This window comes from Bos indicus x Bos taurus, chromosome 17 (assembly GCF_003369695.1).
Source record: "Bos indicus x Bos taurus breed Angus x Brahman F1 hybrid chromosome 17, Bos_hybrid_MaternalHap_v2.0, whole genome shotgun sequence".
NCBI classification, from domain to species: Eukaryota; Metazoa; Chordata; class Mammalia; order Artiodactyla; family Bovidae; genus Bos; species Bos indicus x Bos taurus.
The window spans coordinates 1,734,751-1,756,461 of NC_040092.1; the positions used below are offsets into that span (position 1 = coordinate 1,734,751).

General features: G+C 67.0%; 1 protein-coding gene and 1 long non-coding RNA gene across 2 annotated transcripts in view; one reads left to right on the forward strand and one right to left on the reverse strand.

The window, feature by feature from the left end:
• The window catches only part of CABIN1 (calcineurin binding protein 1), a 71,579-nt gene that overhangs the window by 13,927 nt on the left and 35,941 nt on the right, over positions 1–21,711 (reverse strand). The window contains 3 exon segments of the mRNA XM_027566174.1: positions 9,962–10,075; positions 15,406–15,737; positions 17,122–17,304. Coding sequence (XP_027421975.1) covers positions 9,962–10,075; positions 15,406–15,737; positions 17,122–17,304 — 629 coding nt within the window.
• On the forward strand, positions 10,006–12,750 carry LOC113907254. Its single transcript, XR_003515141.1, has 2 exons — positions 10,006–10,090; positions 12,123–12,750. It is a non-coding gene; the product is annotated as an uncharacterized LOC113907254 (long non-coding RNA).

Genomic DNA, 21,711 nt, shown 5'->3' on the forward strand with positions numbered 1-21,711 from the left:
CCCGCCGGCTCCGCCGTGGCATCTGTGCAGGGAGCTAGGGCGGGCGCCGGGCCATGGCGCGGAGGCTCGCTCGGCGGGCCGGGGCGGGGCGGCGGGGCGGCGGGGCGCGGGCGCTCGCTGCTCGGCCTGGAAGCAGGCCCAGAGGCACGACTGACTTGGCCGGCCAATCGGAGCAGATTCCGGGCCGGGCCCCCGGCGGTACCGGGGGCATAGCCCTTGCCACGGGAAGCTGTGGGACCGGGCGTCCCAGGCCCAGTGGGGCAGGGACGTCCAGGAGGGTGGACGGCAGGGCGACAGGAGCCAGCGTGCGGCAGGCCGGGCTGTCCACACCCTGCACCGCGCAGCTCTGAGCCCGGGGCTCCTGGACTTATGCCCTGTGCGGGGCAGAGGCCTGGGTGAGTGGGGGGCTGTCCTTGCTGACCCAGTGCGGCGCTGGGAGCTGGACTGCCGACTCTCCCAGGACCATCCTCCAGCAGGGAGGGCAGGCTAGAAGCCACTGCGCCTTGCAGGGGGCTTTCCAGCTGGGAGGGGCGGCTTCGCCAGCTGGGCTGTGAGTTCCAGGAGCAGATGAGACTGGGGGGAGCAGCGGGGCTGGGCAAGAGGCCCGGCAGGCTCAGGACCCCTCTGCAGAGCTCCGCAGTGCTCAGGGATGAAGAGTGGGTGTCCCTCCTGGAAGGGCAGCCAAAGCCGCCGGGAGCACACAGCGCCTTCCCCAGTGTTTTCCGTGGGGCGGCCCCGTGGAGTCACCCCCCAGCCCCTGGTTGCTTCTCCCCCTCCCCGGCTGAGAGGCACAGCAGGGGCAGAGCTGATGGGAGACGCTGCATCCAGCCCAGGCCGGGCACCAGCCCCCACACCATTGCTTCCCCAGCCCAGCAGTACCAGGACTGACCCGTTCTCCTCTGACCGACACCCAGAGGCCTCAGGGCCGCCTGGCCCATCCTGGTGACAGCCCCCCCAAGCCAAGTAGCTTCCACTTGTCCTGCCGAGGCTGGCTCCTGCCCACCAGCTTTCCCGGGCTTGCCACGTGCCCCTGATCCAAACAGGCCCAAGGCCAGCCTTCAGCCGGCAGCTTTTGCACTCCCGGGCCACCCTGTGTCCAGGGCCACAGCAGCAGTCTGGCACCCCCCTGGAGGATCATAACTCCGCCTGGCACTGGAAGGACCTGGGCTGGGCTCCCAGAGAGCACAGAGCCACAGGGAGATGGGCCACCTCGAGGCTGTGCCCACAGCGCTGGGTCTCAGGCCAGGAGAGCCTGGGCCGCGTGTCAGGTCGCAGCAGCCACGCCCTGTCCACACTCGTATCGTCACCTGCTGGGAGCTCGGGCCACCGGCTGTCCTCGCGCGGCCCCACCTGGCCATCCCTGCTTGCTCTCTGCTCCCCACCACCTCTCGGGTAAACACCTGCACCCCTGTGGGGCCTGAGAGCCCAGAGGTGGCCACCAAAGCCAGAGGGAGCCACAGGAGGTGGGACTGCTCGACTCGACTTGTCTGCGCGAGTAACCCCTGGCAGGGCAGACAAAAGCAAGAAGACCAGAGGTAAAGCCCAGGAGTCTCCAGGTGTCCCTGTCAAATGAGCAGCAGAGAACGAATAGAGGCCTTCGGGCGGGGACTGTCATCTGTGTGCGAATGGAAAGGAAGACTCCAAGGCCAAGAGGCGTGTGGTGGCCCGGGGTGTGGAACCCAGACAAACACGGGCAAGGCCCCAGGCCTGCGGCCGGCGGGGCACACGGCAGGCCTGCTAGCACCTCTCTGGACCCCTCGTGCTCGCTGGGCAGCGCAGGCCTCTCCAGTGGCCACCCCCTCCTGGAAACACGCACCTGTGCTTCGCCACACACACCTGAGGCCCGCACCCCCAGACTCAGGGCTGGCTGCTGCCCAGGCACCCCCGGCTGTGCTGTCCACGGGGACCACGTGGCCCAGGGGCCCCGCACAGCCACCCTGTAAGACCTGAGCCAACACAGGCCTGCAGACTGCTCCGGTTCCTGCCTGCGGGCTGTTAACCCAGCCCTCCCCCGACCTAACCCCCTTCTTCCCAGGGCTGAGTCCAGCTCTGCCCAAGTGGCAGGAACGCGTCTCGGAGCTCCCAGCCCACGCTCTCGGCGCCGGGCCTTCATGCTGCCAGCTGGCGTGCAGGCGTGGGCCTCCCCACTGTGGGGTGCCGGCTCCGTCTGTCGTGCGCCGGGGCAGCCTCTCTGCTGGAAGCGCGCCAGCCCCCTCTCCTTCCCCCAGTGGCCTGGAAAGGCACTTGCCTTCCCCCCTAGGCGCACAGACCCCAGCTGCCACCCTGCCATGTTCCCACTAGAGCCTCTGGTGCTCAGGAGCAGCTCAGACTGTGCTCTGCAGAGGGTCGCGGGCAGCACCGAGTCCAGCTACTTTGCCTATCTGACCTGTGAGTGAGGACACGGGCTTGAACGGGGGCCTACCCGGGGAAACGGAGGGCCGTGTGCAAGGACGACCCTGTCCCCGTGGCCTGGGGCGGCATCCACCTCAGCAGACGGCTGTGCCTGCAGCCACACTCAGCTCCGCGTTGAGCACGCCTACCAGGGCCTGACCCACAGGCCCAACCGTGGATGCCAAGACTGCCGTGGGGAGGCTCGGCCATGGCCACGGCCAGCTTGGCTGACCTGGTAGGTCTAGGACAGGGTGGGGGCCAGAGTGGCTTCGGGAAGAAGGGGCAGGCGTCCGGGCTGGGTGCTGATGGCCGAGGACCCCCCAAATGGAGGGGGGACGGTCAGGGGGCCCACGTGGGCGGAATGCCAGGGGTCTGGAGGGGTGGGCAGCATGGAGCAAGGGGCTGGCAGGCTCAGAGGTCTTGGTGACCTGGCCGGGGCTCACCAGCATCTCCGTGGAACAAGAGGGTGCTAGGGCTCGGCTCCTCTACGCCCGCCCCACATCAGGGGCCTGGGAACGAGAGCGGCCGTCTCGGCGGGACTGCTGAGCCACCCCATTTCACCTCAGGAGGGGCCACATCCTAGAAAAGCCGGGTCTGACATGCACACAGAGGAAACCAGGCTGACTCCTCCCACCCCAACCCCAGTTCCACGCGGGCCTGCATGGGCTTGGGGGCATCTGCGCCTCAGCCTGTGCCCGGTGTCTCTCCTGGACAACTGACCTGAGGTCCTCCGCGGGGAGGGGCGAGCTGAGGCGGGCAGGGATCGAGCACGGACCACAGACACAGCCAGCAGCTCCAGCGGAACGGCCGCAGGGGAACAGGCTCGGCCCGCAGAGCCCGGCCCCCATCACAGGTGTGCGGCGTCATCCCCACCCACGGGGCTCCTGGAGCCCAGGGCGCCCCAGCCCACCTGAGGAGGGCCAGCTGGGCCTCTTGCTGGAAATGAAGCCCAGGCCAGCGCTGCCGGGGCCCGGGCCGGGCCGGAGCCTGAGCCTGTGCCAGCCTGGTGCTGGGCTGGGCCTGCTGGGGAAGCTCCACCTACCCTGGCACACCCTAGTTTCCAGCTTCCTACACGTGATCAGGGGTCGACATTTCAGAATTTGTTTTTAATCAACCACATTCCTGCAACATCCTTCCCACCTGGCCCTGAGCCCCTGCACCCCCTCCCAGTGGGCCGGTGAGCTCTGCTCCACGAGGTCCCTGTCCCAGCTGTGGCTGTGCCCGCCCGTGGGGCCTCCCTGCACCCGCTCCTAGATGCGGTGGCCCCAAGACACATGCGGTCCTCAATAACCCCGAGGTGAGTCTGGTAAGGCCCACTCGGCAGACAAGAAACAGTCTAACCAGTGCTGACCATCTTGTCCAAAGCCACCAGCTACAGGTGGGGCCAGGTGTGGGGCAGGCCCGGGGCTGGCCGTGTGTGTGTGTCCCCGGCCAGGCCTGTGAGGGAGCCCGTGCTCCACCCTCAGGGGCATTTGGGAGCTGTAGCCTGTCACCGTGGAAACCAGGCGGGGGGCTCCTAGAGCCTGCCACTCTGGTTCGGATTTCAAACTCCATGCCACTCTCTCAGAAGCCACTCGGTCAAACTTTCCAAGTAGGAAAAGTAGAAAGAAAGGTAGCATGGCATCTGAGCAGGGAAGCCCTGGCTGGCAAGCAGAGGGGTGGCAGGGCAGGGACCCTGGATCTCCCCCGGGCTCAGGCCCCCTCCAACAGGGAGCACGCGGCCAGAGCAGGTGGGCCCAACCCTTCCTGACTTTGGGAGCTGCTGCCCTTTCGTGTGTGCCAACGGGGTGTGTGAGAAGGCGCTTTTGGAAAAAGGGCTGGAAAACCACTGACCTCATCCAGCTGGCTGGCCTTTGGACATGGGGAAACTGAGCTCAGACGGCTTGGACCAGGAAGTCAACAGCAGGGTGAACCCACGGGCAGGGCGGCATGCCAGGCCCCCCGTGGGCGTACAGGAGGCCCACGGTCAGGCCTGGCGTGGACGGGGTGTCCACAAGGTGCAGCACGTGGATGGAGGCCCCCACAGGCTGACCAGCACAGCAAGGGAGACGGCCCGCAAGCCCAGCCCTGGTGGCCACCACGCGGGACACTCCTGAGCTCAGGGAACGATGGCGGGTCGGCTCCACGCCCTGGGGGATCCGCCCACCCTGTGCCCGGGCTTGCAGGCCACCACCCGGCCACAGGCTGGGCGCCATGGGGAGGGCCTGGACCTGGAGTGAGCCGGGTGCCCCATGGGGCCAGAGGACCGAGCAGACTGGCGCAGCCCTGCCTCCCTCCCCCAGCACAGGTCCCTGCGGCACGACCACCCCAGCCAGGGCCTCAGGGAGTCCCACCGGGTCCTGCTCCCGTGGCCCCAGGAGACACACCCCGCCCCGGCCCTCTCCATCATTGGTCTGAGCAGCTCCAAACCTTGGGCCTCCTCCGGAAGCTGCCCCCCTGCAGTCCTCCAGACGGCGCCTGGCCCGGGGCGGCATCCCAGGGGACGAAGCTGAGCCTGCTACGTGCCTGCCTCAGAAAGCCTCAGCAGGGCCACCAGTCCCGGGAGCCGGCTTCTGAGAAAGGACTTGCAGTGGGAAAGGTGTCCCCGCTGGAGACTGCTCTCAGGAACATGACATGGCAAGCTCCCAGCTGCTGGCCTGGGCTGGTCAGAAACTGGTGCGGAGGCTGCCTGCAGGACGTGGGCCCCGAGCTGAGTTCTGCACCCCCCTGGGGGGGGCTGTCACAGTAGGCTCAAGGATGCCAGGGGCTAAAGACCCCCACTGCCTGTTTCTGCCCAAGCATCCTGGCAGGGGGCAGCACGGTGAGCCCACACTGGCCTCCAGGGGCCAGGCGAGCATGCCGGCGGGGGCAGCCCACCTGGAGTGCAGAGATCTATGACCGCCGTGCTCCTGTCTGGGCGGGGCCTGGGCATCCTGTGCACCCAAAGGCCTTAGGTACCTGCTCCAGACCGAACCGGGCCCAGCGCGAGAAGGCCACAAAGTCCACCAAGCTTGCAGAGCCAGGGGCCGAGAAGGAAGGAGACCTCGGCGCAGCTAAGAAATCACAAGTGTGCTAACCTTTTAAAGGCTCTTAAAAACTGGGCCTTTTTTCCCTGGAGAACTTGAAGTGACTCTTCTGTTTACTCTGCTTCTGCAACCAGCCCATCGATCATTTCAACAATGCTAAAAATACCGCTGCGGCGGGTGGACCGGCACTACAGCCCGGGCTGGGGTGTCCTCGGGTTGAACGCCCACTTCTCTTGTGTCCCCTGGTCCCCCCTTCACCCCGACGTCAGGACGGTGCTGCTGCGCTCGCGGCCCCCGCCTCCCTTCCGGCGGCTCGGAGCGGTGCAGGCCGTGGGGAGGGACACGCCTGCCCCTTGTGGCCGTGTGCCCTCGGGCCGTGCCCAGGGAAGCTGTGGTCTCCTGCCCAGGCCACATGCGCCCCTCATCGCCGACAGGCTGACCCCAGCGTGGGGCCAGTGCCAATCTCACCCTCCCGCCAGCCACGCTTCGGCACGAGACAGGGCGAAGCCCTCGTCCCTCCTCCAGCCCAGACTGGGAGTGCGGCCCCGGCCAGGCGCCTCCCCTGCTGGCGCCTCCGTGCGACAGGACTGCCTGTTCCACTACGCCTGGGCCTGGGGCCCCGGGACCTCTCTCAGCCCAGCTGCCCCCGGCCCAGCACGAGTCGGCTCCACACCCGGCGACACGCGCCTCGAGGTGTGGGCAGAGGGACTGGTCACAGCCAGCTGAGCCGAGGGATGCGGACGTGGCGGGCCCAGCCTCGGACAAGCCGGGGGCTGCTGCCAGTGGCGGCGTGCTCTCTGGACTGGCCTGGCCCTGGCCCCAGCGGGCGCCGGGGGGGCAGAAACATGCGGTATGTGCAGAGCAGCACCTCTTCCCTGGGCTGAGCCTGCGAAGGGCCAGCACTTGGGGCCGCTGATGGGGGCGGTGCGGTGACTCAGTGGCAGGGGCGGATCAAGCCCCCGAGGCAGGACTGCCCACCGGCCCCCAGGCGTGGAGCAGGGAGGGCGGGGGGAGGACAGCCAAGCCTGCTGTTGCGGCTGGCTCCGGCAGAGACCCCCGGGGCTTTCGAGGGCAGGAGGGGGTCATGTTTGCCCGCCAGGTACTGCTGGGGAGCTCTGGGCCCTGGAGGCCGCGTCCAGCCGGCACAGCAGTGCTCTCCCCGGGGGCGTGGGTGCCAGCCGAGGCCTGACCTGCACGCTGGGCACCGTCTCTGAACTCAGGGGCTCCTGGCCAGGACCTGGGCCTGGCCCTCCCTAGCACCGGCCTCTGCAGCTGGGTGGGGCTGGCGGACCCCCAGTCACCCACCACTGGAGGCAGTCAGGGTGGGACAGACACCTGCCGAGAAGCAAGGGCGCCAGGGATGGAGGGACTCCTCTTCCTGCTCTGCCCATCCGGCAGGTGTTCCCCGCGGGCTCCCAAGCAGGGGCCTTCCTCCCACCAGGGCCCTTGGGGAGCACTCAGCTCCAAGGCACAGGCACGTCGCGACACAGACGACTCCTGACGACCGTGCTTCCTGTCGGTTTGAGCAGCGTGGAGTTGGGACAGGACCAGCGGGTGTGGTGCCTGCCGAGTGTGCCAGAGCCCCCGGGGCAAAGGGACAGGCCTGGGTGTGGGAAGGGGCCCCTGTCGCCCTGGGCACCCCACGGGCAGACCAAGATGCAAGCTGCTTTGGTTCTGAGAGCCCAGGCAGCGGGGCAGATGGGTCGGGGCGCTGCCGTACCAGCAGAGCCACAGCCTCCGACCGTGGCGGGAGGGCAGGCGTGGGCGCCAGGCCGCACAGGCGGGCCCAGGGGTGCGTGTGGACAGCGACGTTCGCATCTCAGGCTGCCCCACCTGAGCCGGGCAAGCCCCCACCCTCTAGCTGGGCCCGTCTGGTACCAGGCCCCCCGCTGCACCCACCTTCAAGCCCCAAGCAGGCCGCCTTCCGGTCCTCAGGGCCCAGAGCGTGCCGAGGGCTCCCACCCACCTGTCATGATCACCTGCCGGGGGCAGTCCTGTGCCGGGTCTGGGCCTTGTGAGGAGGGCAGGGCGGGAGCCCAGCCGGCCAGGCCAAGAGACCGGCCCGGGTGCCGTGGGTCCCTGCAGCCTGAGCTGGGGGCGGGCCTGAGGGGAGGGGTGGCCCGCGCCTCCACTCTGCTCCCTCCCGCTCAGGTCCCTGCCTCGCTGCCGGCACAGCCCAGGATGCGGGAAGAGTGCCCGCTGGGGCGCTCCCGTCCCTTCTTTCACTCAGACTGGAAACTGGGTTGAAACAGGAAAAGAACCTGCTTGCTAAAATCGGTGAGCATTCTGGGGAAGAAAGGAGCGCCGTCTCTGGTTTCGTTACCATGGGAATGTTTCTGGATCGACTACCAGGGGAAAGAGGTGCGCCCTGGACAGAGCAGCCCAGCTCCAGCCATCACAGGCCTGCCACCAGACGTGCAAACGCCTGCCCGAGAAGCCCTGGAAGCTTCTGGGCCTCAGAAACGTGCCCCCGGCCTCTGCATCCCTGGTCTGCTCTGCAGACCCTCAAAGCTGGCACTGGGTCAGGAGGGCACCGCCCGCAGGCCCAGCCCTGCCTCGCTGCCTCCCGCCAGCCTGTGTGCCCACGCTGGGCTCCCCGCTCCCTGCACGGTTGTCCTGAGGAGCCACCACTGAGTCACGCGGCCACATGCCGTCTGCCCGTCCCTCCCTGGGGCCCAGGCCAGACCGTGCCAGGCGGACAGGGCTGCAGCCTCAGCCAGCACCGCGCAGCAGCCCTGGGTCTGCTCTGGTGAAGGCCCGGCCGGCCTGCCTGTCGGGGGTGGGGGTGCTGGGGCCATGGCCGCCCCAGAGACAAGCCTGGGCCGGGACCCAGCCCGCCCCGGCTCAGTCCACAGGTGGGACTTTCCAGGGCAGTGAAGGGGTGGGTGGGAGCCGGGGCCCCAGTCAGGCTGGGGGCGGGGGTAGGGGGGCTGGATACGTGCCAAGTCCATGCCCCTCCCTCAGACGCTGCATGTGGCCTCTGCTGTGGGCCCCCAGCCCCCTCACGCCCCGAGGAGGGCCCGGTGCTGCCTCTGCCCTGGCCGCCCTCCCACCCGCGTCTGGGCGGGGCCGCATCAGGGGCGCGTAGTATCGGGCCCCCAGCCCCGCAGCCAGCACGCACACACGGCCGCGGGTGGCCTGCAGCCCTCGGGGAACATCCCCAAGACTCAGGGTCAAGATACCACCACCAGAAAACACCCCCACACAGACACACAGGCATGTCTTCTCAGGTGAATGGCACGCCTGATTCTGCGCACGAACACTTGGAAGGAGCGGCAGCTGCCCCCCACGATGCTGCTACGGAGGGCAGGGCGCCCAGGGCTGGGCTCAGCTGTGCGACTCAGCTGTTGGCAGCTACAGCGTGCCCGACGTGGCTCCACGGCTGTCAGACGCTGCCCATGACAAGCGGGAGATGGGTCTCCCGGCCCCAGCCCCGAGGACGAGGGGGCCACAATGGCCCTGCCGGTACCTCCTCAGGGCCAGCCCCAGGCCTCCGCCCCACCCCTGGCCAAGGCGGCAACCTCAGCTCATTGGGAGGGAGAAAAGGGGTCATCCTGACCCCCCAGCCCCGTCAGTGGGCTCCACAGTGGGCAGGCCATGGAAGGACACCCACGTGACGAGGGCCGGTGGCTGCAGCCTGGGCATCTGGGTGGGAGGGAGGCCCTCACGCATTGCAAACCCCCAGTACCACACAGACTGACTGTGGGTTCTGTCCACCACCTGCCTATGAAACACTCTCAGGGAGAGGCTGGCAGGGACAGGCTCCCAGCTCGAGAGCCCCGCTCAACCCCAGGTCACGCCTGAGTAGGAGGGGAAGTGTTGTGGACCCAGACAACCCCCACCTGGTCACCTCTCAGCTCGAGAGCCGGCGTCTGCCGCACCCTTCCAGACCTAAGTCCTGCCCCCCACAAGCTCTGGCCCAGGCCAGTCCCGCCGATCGCTTTCCCAAGACGTGACAAGGAACCCAGGAAAACACAGGAGAAAGCAAAGCTCAGAGGATCTGTGTGACATGCCAAAGCACCCCCCTGAGGACAGGGTGGGCAGGCCGGGGATCCAGAGGTGAGATCGCGAGAGTGCAGACCAGCGGTCTCTGTGCCAGCAGAGCGAGGGAGCGAGGCCCGGCCGGGGGGCAGCCGCGAGCTCCCGGGGCCCCAGGGGCGGGACCCCACCCTGTGTGAAGCACCAGAGGGCACTCAGAGCCCAGCACTGGCCACACTCGCTTTCTCTGCAGCAGCGCGGCCCCAGCCAACCCCGGTGCCCAGGTCCCCACGGGGGGAGCAGGGCACAGGCCTGGGAACCCTCGCACGGAGCCCCCTGTGCGGCCCCAGAGCCCCGCCAAGCTCCCCAGGCCTCTCCCACAGGTGCCGGGAGGGGCAGCCACCTGCCAGGAGCCTCTCGACAAGCAGGGCGCGCTCCCCAGCCTGGCGCGCTCTCGCCTGCGCCACCCCGCAAGGCCTCTGAGGATGCCGCCCTCCCGCCTACCCCGGGGTCATTTCCCGCGCCCGTCGCCCATGACAGGCGCCAGCAGCCCACAGCCGCGGAAATCAACAAGGCAAAGTACTCACGTTGAAGAAATTGGTCTTGTTCCTCTCGCAGAAGAGCCCCTGTGCCGGCATGTGCTGCAGCTGTTGCCACGGGATACCACTGCCTAGCAACACGTCGCGGGCCCACTGGAGGTTCTGGGGAAGCAAGAAGTAGGTTGGGAGTGAGTGTGTGGGCAGCTCCGGGCACCCACGGGGAGGGGGGCAGTCCCGTCCTTCCAGGCTGCGCCAGCCAAGCAGCAGCGCCCACAGACAGCCGTCCTGTGGCGCCCACGGCCCTGGCTTGATCACCCGGCCGCGGGTACATTTCCGAGCTGGTCTCACGCCCCGCACAGCTGACCTAGGAGAGCACGGCCGCGGACTGCCTAGGGAGGGCACAGACAGGGATGCCTGGCCCTGCCCAGCTGCGCAAGATGCTGCATGGACCCAGCACCCCACTGTCGGCCGGGGTCCCCCAGCAGCCTAAAGGGTCCAGGCTGACCTGTCAGTCCGCGAATGACAGCCCTAGGCCCGGGGGAGCCGGGGCTACAAGCCGCCAGGGGAAGCGAGTTTGTGGGAGGGGCTCCGTCCACGGCTCAGGCCGCGGTTCTCTCGGTGGAAGCAGGGAGGGCGAGGCCTGAACACCAGGCCCTTGAGGGGAGCGCAGACTGGGCTGATCCGTCAGCCTCCCACAGACAGCTCCTGGGAGCCAGGAGGCTGGCGCATGAGGCCGTGCTGTTAGAAACACTCCCGCTGCCCCCCAAACAGGCTCGCGGGTGCCCGGATCTGCTGGCAGAGCTACACGCACGTGCTGGCCTGTGTGGGGGTGCCCCGCAGCCCTGGGGAGTAGACCACCCTCTCCGGGCCTCCGCTGCCCACGTGGAGGATGCCGGCGGCCACTGGGCCACTCCTAGGGCCAGGATGCCAGCAGGAAAGCCTCTGTCTGCACACCCACTCCTCCTCCTAGGAGCTGGCCTGCCCTGACCTTGGTGACATGAGCCTCTGGCCTGCCCTGCCTTCCCCCCTGCCAAGCTCTCAGGGAGGTATCCCTGGGAGGCAGGAGGCTGGGGCGGGCGTGAGGCCAGTGTCTCCCTTGAGTTCCCTCTGTGTGGGGATGCCTCAGGTCTCACAAGGCCGGTCGCACGTCCCTACCTGGCGGGCAGCATGAACTTGCCTGTCCTCACACAGCTTGAGCAGAGAGGCTGTGGGCCACCCCTCTCCCAAGACCCGGGCGGGCTGCACCAGCTGAGCCTGAGGGGGGGGGCTGGCCCATGCTCAGGGGTCTGAGGCCCCTCCCTCACCTCACATGGCTCAGGCCCCTCTGCCAGCCTCACTCTCTGTCACTGGGCATAGCCTCTTAGTGACACGCCGGTGGGAGCTGTTGTTAGGGTACTGCCACGGCCCAGAGGGGAGGACCCCAGAAGCAGGCAAGGCTCAGGAAGGCTGGGGGGCACGGGGCTGGGGGGCACGGGGAAGGCCCCGCGGTGGAGTACGGGCGGGGCCGGGCCAGGCAGGCCCTCCTCTGTCTGTCCTCACTAGGAGGCCCAGACAAGCCCCTGCTTCTGGGTGGGGTGCAGGGAGCGGCACGGAGGGGCCGGGCCATCACCATGCCCGGCCCAGGCTCGGCTTCTCTTGGGACATCCGTGACCCAGGAGGGCCAGAGTGGGCAGAGGATGGCAAGAGCAGCCTGGCACGGGAACCCTGCACCACTGGGGGAGAAGCAGGAAGCCCGCACGGGGAAGCACGCTGCTTGGGGTCGGCGGGCACCTCCAGGCAGGCAACACCCAGGCGCCATGCATGGGGGCGCCAGCGTCCCGGTGTGGCTTGGGCTGCATCTCCCTCATGGGTCATCGCGTGGGGCGTCTCTTCTGCTGCTGCCTGGCCCTGCGTGTGTCTTCTTGGAGAGATGTCTATTCAGGGCCTTTGCCCATTTTTAAGTTGGGCTGGCTTTTAATTAACGAGTTGTCAGAGCTCTTCGTGGCTCCTGGATACTAGTCTCTTGTCAGATGCGTGATCTGCACATCTCTCCCCCACCCTGCCGATCCTCTTCCCGCTTTGGCAGTGTCCTTTGAAGCACAGAAGTTTCCCATTTTGATGGTGTCTGGTTTACTCATCTGTTTCCGGCCACCTGTGTTTTTAGCGTTGTATCTATGGAATCATCGCCTAACCCGAGATCACTAAGATTTACGTGTATGTTTTCTTCTAGGAGTCTTGTAGTTTCAGCTCTGAAATTGAGGTCTTCAATCCATTTCAAGTTAACTTCTGTACACACTGTGATGGCATCCCCTACTCCATGGAAATGAGTTTGAGCAAGCTCTGGAGTTGGTGATGGACAGGGAGGCCTGGCGTGCTGCCGTCCATGGGGTCGCAAAGAGTCAGACACGACTGAGCGCACAGGCAGGCCTCCGACTTCACTCTGGCTGTCCAGTTATCCAGCGCCGTTTGTTGTCCTTTTCTGCCACGAAAGGACTGTGGCAGCCTCGTTGAACATCTAGTGACCACAGACGCACCCGTTCACTGCTGGACTCCTGACTCGCCTGCGCTGATGTGTGATCGCCCCCGAGAGCAGCGCCACACTGGTTCTCCTTTTAGCTGTGACGCAACACGTAATGCAAACTCCACCAGAGGAACCACTTTCAAGTGAGCAGCTCACGACATCGTGCGTCCACACCGCTGTGCAAGCGTGTCTCGAGCCCCCCTGGGACTCTTCGCCTTGCCAATCTGAGCCCTGTCCCCATTCAACAGCAGGTCCTGGGACCACACGTGTGTGGAGTTCCACCGGATTTGTTCTTTTTTTGTGTCTGACTAATTTCACTGAGGACATGCGTGTTGGAGCAGGCATCAGAGTGTCCTTTCTTTTTAAGGCTGAATAATATTCCACCCTGCTTTGATTACTGGAGATTTGCAGTGAGCTCTGACATTGGGACGTGTGAGTTTTCCAGGTCCGTCCTTTTCCAAGACTGTCTGGCTCCAGGAGCACATTGTAACCCACTCAGTCCTGATCCCTCGCAGCAGGTGGGGTCCCCGGTTCTCCAGGTGAACCAGAGGCAGCAGGCTGGTGGAGCACACAGAGTCATTCTTCAGTGAGCTCCAGGACCCCTGTGCTGCAAGGTCTCTGCGTGGCCCACGTGGATGGTGGGAACCACAATTTTATGAGCAATGCCATGGCCTAGGACTCCAACTCCTGCCAAGACCAAGCCCTTGGAGAACCACGAGCAGCAGGCACCGGGCTCGGGGGCGGTGGCCTTCCCCGAGGCGTGGGAGCACCTAGGAGCCTGTGTCCTCAGGCGTGCCCCCCACCGCGGGCCAGCAGAAGCCACACCTTGGGGGCCCCAAGGCGGGAGTCTGGTGTATAGCAAAGCTGACCCTGGGCTGGAGAGCAGCCTTGGGGGATGTCAAGGGTCCCCAGGGACGGACGACTACAGAAGGGCTGGGGTGCCGCAAGCCTGGGTGGTGCCAACACGGAGGAGACGGGCTGTGGTCCTCGGGTGGGGCCCTTGGGCAGGACCCGAGGGCTCTGAGGCTGGCTCCACTGGGGCCGCTCTGCCGGGGGCAGCCACAGAGCCATAAGCGGGGAGCATGGAGATGCCACCACCACGCCCAGGCGGGCTCGCCAAGGAAACGGACTGCTGCTGAGCCCGCACAGCAGGAAGCGTCTGTTACCCAACAGCTGTGTGGGAGGTGGTCACCGCTGGTCAGAGACAGGCCACCAAGAGCTCTGGCCAGGCCCCAGGACGGCAGGCTGCCCCACCGGGCCCGGCGCTCAGCCTGTGAGGCAGCGAGGTGTTTGAAAGCCACCCAGCAAGGCCTCTGTGCAGAGCAAACAGCAGCCTGCGGGGCCCCCGGCTGCTGCAGAAAGGGAAGTCCATCTTGGGGAAGCAGGCCACCAGGCGGGACATGCGGGGACTGAGGAGCTGCAGACGTGCGGTATGGCCCCACAGAACAGACAGCTGGGCAGCCTCGTCCCTGCCACTGGGCCCACACCCACCCCACAGGCCCCACAGCCCATCAGCCCAGCACAGGGGACCCAAACGACCTGGGCTAATTTGCAGAAGAGCACAGGGCCAACAGTGAGCAGGGACAGGCCCACGGTGAGTGTCGGGGGAGGCGCGGTGGAGACGGCTGGGCCCCGGGAGCCGGGCTGCCTGACGTCGAGCAGAGGATGTGACCACTGACGGTCACTGTCGTGTGTGCAAATACACACACAGGGCGGCCTTTGTCTCACACCAGCAGGACTGTGGACGGCGCCCCCGAGTTCTACAGCTGACATAAGTGTGGTTTCCTGCTTTTTGAAAACCCGCCCAGCAAGGACACAGACTGAGGAGCCCGCACGGCCCAACCCCAGGCCCAGATTAGAGCCATCTGTGGGAGTGCGGAGGCGCCCGGGGCCCCACGGGGCCTGCGCGGCAGCCCCGCTCTCCCTCCAGTAGCCGGTGACCGCCCCTCCGTTCTCAGGGCATCTCACCCCCCAGATCCCTTCTCAGCCCTGCTTCTAGAGGAGGCAAGAGCGCTCGCAGGCCCCACAGACTGCTCCTGAGGAGCTTCATTCAAACCCAGGTCTGCCAGGTGCAGAAGGCCCGGGCACGGCCGGGCTGGCAGGGACGTGCAGCAGGGGCCGGGAAAGCTGGAGAGCCCGCAGCCCCCGCCAGGCTGCAGTGCCCGTGTGCCCTGCCCTGGGGAGCCGGCCTGCCGCACGCACAGCCACTCCACACCGCGCCACGCCCCACAGCAGCTGTCAGGGGGCTTCCCGCCACAGTCAGCTCTGCTCAGGCTGTTTGCCCTCCCTGCCTCTTCAGGCCCCCAGCACGGGCCTCTGGGGGGAGCGGCTCCTGAGCCCGGGCCTTACTGAGCGGGGGAGCCAGACAAGAGTGGAGGCCACAGCCGGACCCAGGGGCCACCCTGCCAGCCCCTCGCCTGCCTGGGCAACGCCTTCCCCTCCCTGCAGCCACCAGGGCTCCTCCACCCTCGGGCTCCAAGAGCGGTGCCTTCCTCCAGACACAGCAGCACCGCAGCCTGCCTGGGCCCCACTACTTTCCCTGTGGGACCCGTCACGATGGGACTCGCCTCATTGGCTCACTGGTGTATTGCAGATCTGCCCCGTGTGAATGCAGCTCTGGGGGGCTGTCTCCCCAGCTCCTCCGGGTGAGTGGGGAGCCCAGAAAAGGACGCAGACAGACCCCACTCCCCCACCAACGCTAAGCGCCTGCACGAGAGGCCTGGAGGGAAGCACGGGAGCCCTTACGTCTGGGGCCCTGCTGCTGAGTCTACACTGTCTGCCTCCGGAACTGGAGGAGGCCGCCAGGGCTGCAGAGGGCCAGGAGGCCCACGCGAGCTGCGCCCCCCCCAGCCGCCCCGCCCACGCGAACCACGCCCCCTCCAGCCGCCCCGCCCACGCGAGCCACGCCCCTCCCAGCCGCCCCGCCCACGCGAGCCACGCCCCCTCCCAGCCGCCCCGCCCACGCGAGCCCAGGGCTGCTGCGGGGGCTCACCCTGTGGGTCCTGCTGTGCGTGTACAGAAAGGCCAGCCTGTAGAGGCTCTTGTAGTGCTGTGGGAAGCGGCCGAGGCAGAGGTGCAGCGAGGCCACGCACTGCTCAGTGAGGAACTGCCGCTGCTCCTCTGCCCCGGTGGGCAGCCCCTGTGGGAATGCCAGCAGCTCCCCGGGCGTGTCCGCCCGCTTCCTCCCGTCCCCCGGGGCTGGCCCAGGCATCTGGGGCTTGGCAGGGCCGCCAGCGGGGCCCGGGGCGTCGGCGGCAGGCTTCTGACTGCCCTGCTCGGTGGCCCGGGAGCCTTCGTTGCTCTCTGAGGACTCCTCGGCTTTCCCTGCGTTGAGAACAAGGAGAGAGCGTCACCTCGGCTCCAGAGCCCTCCTCGTGGCCGGCAGCACCAGCGACAGGAACGCCTCTGACAGCCGCACAGCGGGACAGGGAGACCCTGCAGCAGGGGCTCTGCCCCCAGGCCCACTGAGGCCCCTGTGGCCTCCGCCTCCTCCCTGAAAACACAGGGCATCCCAGGTGGTGTGCAGCAGAGCTGGGGCTGTGCGCAGGGCGCCCCGCAGATGGGGCACAGGCTGTCTGCCTCCAGGCGGCGCAGGGGCGCGAGGACACGGTCCGCAGGGGCAGGCGAGATGCCCCCACCCAGGGCAGCGGCTCCAGGCTCAGCGCCCCAACCCCAGTCTCCCTCTCCATCTTAGGGAAAGACCAGAGGCACTCTGCACCAACCCAGTACACCCACCACCCGCGATCAATGCCCCGTCCCTGACCCTTCGGGGATGTGGTGAGGCAGCAGGGACAGGTGGCAGGGAGCACACAGCTGGGGGCCTCCCTAGCACGCACGGCTCTGGCCACATGGCCACACCCACACATGAGCCCCTGAGCCCAGGCTGTCCCATCCAGGGCCTGTGTGGTGACTCTGGAGCCAGGCCTGGACCCCAAGGACAGGTTACCACCCTCCCACCAGACAGGCAGCATGGGGGGCAGATAAGGGTGCAGACTCAGCCCTTTGGACCTCAGGTACTTGTCCAGTAAATGGGAACAGCCAGTGCTTTTCCCAGGGATGCTAGGAGGCTTGGCTGTTGCTGCTGCTATCTGCCAAGCAGCTGTGAGCCCCAGCTGGGCCAACGTGGAAACGCTTTCAAAATCCATGGCTGGCCAACCAGCCTTGGCCTCAGAGCATGGCCAGGACTGCCCGCCTGCCTGCAGCCTCCCAGCAAGGCCAGAAGTGGGGCTGACCACTGGCTTCCACAGTGGGGCCTGGGGATCACAGGAGTGGGGAGCTGGGCAGACCCCAGGGCCAGATCAGGGCCCTGCCAAGAAAGGCGGGGGGGTTCAGACCAAAAAGCAAGTGATGCACGGGACACCGTGGGGCCTGCACGGGCCCGGGGGTCTGACAAGGAGCACGTGTGAGACGGGACACCGTGTGGGGGTCTGACAAGGAGCACGTGTGAGACGGGACACCGGGGGTCTGACAAGGACAGGGTCACCAGTGCTCACTGAGCGTCACACACCTTCCTGAGATGCTGCATTGAACTCCACGACCCACAAGCAGGCCTGGGGGTCATTCCCACCCTTCGGGAGAAGCACCAAGGCCCGGCCTGTGAGTGACTTGGCTGACTGTGGTCCCGGGCACTGGCGGAGGCGCCAGGGCAGAGGCCAGGCCACTCGCAGGACACCCGGCCGACCAGCCGTGCCGAGTCAGGGCTCCGTACCTTTCTCCTCTGTGGTCGCCGGAAGGTCTTTACCAGGCAGTCCTGCTTGGGAGATAGGAGCGGGCGGCCTCTTCTCTGCGCAGGGCCTCCGGGAGCCCTCCTGGGAGCTGGCGGGCTCACTGAAGAAGTCCTGGGTGGAGCTGGAGTCCGAGAGTGCCACGGCTGTGCTGTCCTGGCTGCGCTCTGGGGAGAAGGAGAGCAGCGGTGGGTGAGCTGCGCAGCGGGGCCCAGAGGGGCCTCCCCGGGAGCCCCCCGCAGCCACTGCTCACTGCCCGGCCTGCCGCCCTGGAGGCATCGAGCCCCTCCCAGAGGCACCAGTCTCCCAGGGCTTCCTTCCCTGGGGAGCGGTGCTCCGGTGCATGTCTGACAGCTGGCTCTGAGGGACAAGCTTGTGCTTGTAACATCCTTGGCTCCTGCACCATGAGTGCTCCAGCCGAGGCTGACCACGCATTGCCAGTACGATCCGGCGGAACGTGGGGCTGGGAGGAGACGCGCGGTAGTGGCCGTACGCCACCGCAGGGCGTTCCTGCCATAACAGGCACACGTGACTGAGAAGCTCAGGGCTCAGCCCACGCCGTTAGCCAACGTGTGGTGGGTCTGCAGTGACAGTACAGAGGCCTGGGCTCGCCCACGGGTGCCTCTCCACCACCTCTCAGCTGCTTGAGGAAGAGAGGGGAGGGGAGACGAGGGGCCCCGCCCGGGGTGCGGGCCACGGCTGGGGGAAGGGCGTGAAGCCCTGGCTGGACCTTCTCCTCGAGGGAGCAAAGCCAAAGGCACCGGGCCGCACAGGGCAGGTGAAGCCCCGCGGGAAACGCCTGCCCTGCACGAGGCCCCGGGCCCCAGCGCTCCCACCGCAAGACGCAGGGACCCGGCCCCCCGGCTACGCGGCGGCACCCAGACCGCAGAGGACCGGCCAGGCCCAGCCCAGGCCAGCAGGTGCCGACTCCAGGACAAGAACTCTGCTGCAGGGAGAGGGGTGAGGACACGGAGGAACCCCCCTGAGGGGCACACAGAGGCCGAAATGAGTGGCAGGCAGAGATGGACCCTGAGAAGCCTTCCGGCTGACCAGCCGGCCCTGAGCAGAAGGCAGCGTCGGGGGAACTGGACTCCGGGGCGGGGGGCCCCTGAGGAGGCCCAGTGACGGCAGGCCCAGCCCCGCCCAGCCTCCACCTCACGCCTGGGAGCACAGACCGAAGCCCGTTCTGGGCACGAACCTCACTGCCTTCAGTGTCTTCTGTCCTACACGTGCTATCCCAAGTCCCCGAGAAATCTAAGACACACACACACAAGTAGAAAGAGCACTGTCGAGACACAAGGAATCGACACAACCGCGTCACAGACGCCCCGCCCCTCCTCTCCACGTTTACTTTATCTAAACTATCGCTGTCCGCAGAAGAACCGCAGCCACGCAGCGTGAGCTGACCGAGCTCGAGGCAGGAGCCTGACGGAGGGGAGGGGCTCGCCGCCCATGACGTGGGACCACGTCACCCGAGGACAGACTTCAGTCCCTGAAGACGTCTCAACCCCAGTGCAGATGCTACGTTACTCCGTAAAAAGACTTGTGAATAAACCAATCAGAGAAGTAAAATACGACCGTCACAAGAGGCTGCAGCTCAGCAGGGACAGGGAAAGGGCCTGAAGCCTGCAGGGCCACCGTCGGACAGCGCCCTGCAGCTCTAGGGAAGACGGGCCTGGGGGGCAAGAGCATGTGGGTGCTCATGCCTGCGAACCAGAGGACACGTGTGTCGCTGCAAAGACGGCCACCACTGGGGACTACAGGCCCTGGGACAGGTCTTTCCTATCTTCTGTGTGTCTAAGAGGGTCAGCGTGAGGCTGCTGAAAACGATCCTGATTTCCAGTACTACGAAGCAAGCAAGGTTTCACACCAAGAAGCCAGTCAAGCCCCCGTGAGGCCTTTGCAGGGGTTATGCTGGGGGCTTCCAGGCCCCAGTCCTAAGGCAGGGCCAGACCCAGTGGAGAGCCGGGAGACCCACAGGGCTGGATGGGAGGGCCTTCCAGGGAGAGGCACACGGTGGACCCTGGGGACCACCCACCACCCAGGCACCCCTCCCCAACCTTCAGGGGGAGCCCAGGGCCCAGGGCAAGGGGACAGAGCTGGGGGTGCAGGGAGTAGGGCCCGGCCCGCTGACTAAGGGGGGGCCCGTCCCCTGGGGCTCTCTTCAGGCAGGTCTGACTCAGCCCACACCCCCTAGACTCTGAGGACTCCCAGGCCAGCCCCAAAGAGCTCTGCTGACAAGACACGTGCTTCCTGCTGTGTTCTCTCCGTTCGCTCTGGCAGGATGACTGGAAATGGCCCACAGCCATCCAGTCCCTTAGCTGGGCTACATGAAGGCTCAAGGAAAGAACCGTATGCCGGTGTGGTCAGAACTGTGGCCACTCTGGCTGCTGAACCCCAACAGGATGACCCTGTTCCGCTGGCCAGAAAACAACAGGCTTCTAAGAAAAGTTAACCTGAGCGCAGTCAGTATTTTCAGAACTCTTTAAACTGGCGAGGTCTGCCCCGTCAGGCCCTGATGACCACCAGGAAAGGACTCGTCCACCGGGAGCAGGGCTGGCCATGGAACGGGGCCCCCCCATACAGGCCTAGGAGACTGGACAGATGTCCTGGAGAAGAAACACCGGGACCCCACTCCACACTCCCAAGAAAGGCAGCAGCAGCTTCCCCTCAGGGTCTCTCTTCTCCGACCTGGTCACTCAGCATCCGAACACCATGACAAACTCCAAGCTCCATGTCTTTGCTCCCACGGTCCCTCGCCTGAAATGGCCCTCCTCCACGAAGTTCTCCTGACCCACTAAACCCCAGAGGCAGCTCACGACGCTCCCTCGGGGCACTGAGCACTGCCCCAGGGACACGCAGACCCAACCGAGGCCTCATCTAGACTCCCCCAACAGCGCCCTCTCCCAGGCTGAGCACCAGCAGGCACTCCCCAGACACCAGGAAGAGCTGCGGCCTGAGGACCAGGGAGGGGGGAAGAGGAGGTACAGGGGAGGAGGGGGGAGGAGGTGCAGGGGAGCGGGGTAGAGGAGGTGCAGGGGAGGAGGGGGGAGGAGGCGCAGGGGAGTGGGGGAGAGGAGGCGCAGGGGAGGGAGGAAGAGGAGGCGCAGGGGCCAGCCCTCTCCCAGCCCCTGCCCTGGCCCGACGCTGGGCCCGCCCTATGGGATGCAGGAGCGCCCAGGAGCCGTGGGCTGGTCTGTGCCCAGAACACAGCCTGCCCTGCGTCCACCTGTCCTCAAGGACGCTGCCCCGCCCCACCCAGACACACGCCCAGGCCCTGTCCTTGGGAGACCACGCAAGAGTCTGCTGCCTTCGCAGCCTTTCTAAGTGAAAAGCAGCAAAGCGACAGGAGTGCAGATGGTGGGGCCTGCCGGGCAGGCAGGCAGTGCAGGGGGCCGGGGCTGCGGTGCGTCCAGCTGGAGCTGGGACAGAGGGGCCTGCCGGGCAGGCGGGCGGTGCAGGGGGCCGGGGCTGCGGTGCGTCCAGCTGGAGCTGGGACAGAGGGGCCTGCCGGGCAGGCGGGCGGTGCAGGGGGCCGGGGCTGCGGTGCGTCCGGCTGGAGCCGGGACGGAAGCCAAGCGCATCAGACACATATTCTCCAAACACAGCACAGCGACGCGGAGGCGCCCTGGCCGCGGGCAGCAGGGAGCCGCACCGAGGGCCAGCATGCGTCAGCTCGGTCCCTGAAGCGAGCTTGGGCAGCGCAAGCGGGACGGCCGGGGCAGCGCGCTCAGGGTTAGGGGTGGCACGGGCAATGCTGGCGGAGGCAGTGCGGGCGACCACAGGGACGGGCACAGGTGGACACAACACAGGTGGGGGAATGGTGGCGTGGCAGTGACGATGCGTGCTGCGGGGGCTGCCCAAGGGCCCGCACGGCCCACCCACCCCGGGGCTTCTGCTGCACACGGGCCCACGGGCACCCCACAGCCCCCAGCCCGGCGGCTCCTGCCCTCCTGACCCGCACACCCCCGTCCTGGCTGAGCTTCGCCCTTGGCAAGGCCTCCCACCCTGGGAGGCCCTCTGTCCACAGCTCACAGACTCACACCTGCTCCTATCCAAGTGGGCCAGGGCGGTGCCCACACCTGGCTCAGGGAGCAGGACTCCCCAAGGGCAGGGCCACAGGCTGCCTGGAGGGCCCACCTGAGGCCCCCGCCCGCTCCGGGACTCCAAGGTGACGTGGAGGAAGTAAGGAGACAGCAAGGGCCCTGGCCAGTCCATGCCAGGGCCGGGCCACTCTGTCAGGCCTACTCCCTGGACCCTGCTGGCAGCGACCCCCCACCAGGGAGACACACACACCCAGCACCCTCGGCCTGCAGGGGCCTCCCAGTGGGGACTCCCCACTGCCCACCTGAGACCCCAGCCGCCCTTGGCCCTGCCCCAACTAGCCCTGCAGCTTCCTGCCCTCAGCCCGCTCCCTCAGAGGGGACAGGACCCACGGCCAAGCCTGCCAGGTGACCGCGAGCACGGGTGCCCGGTGCCACACCTGGGACCCGGCCCGGAGCCACCGCACAGAGCTTCCCGCAGGGACCCGGACCTGGCACCCCACCGCAGCGCTGGGGAGCACAGGACCTGCT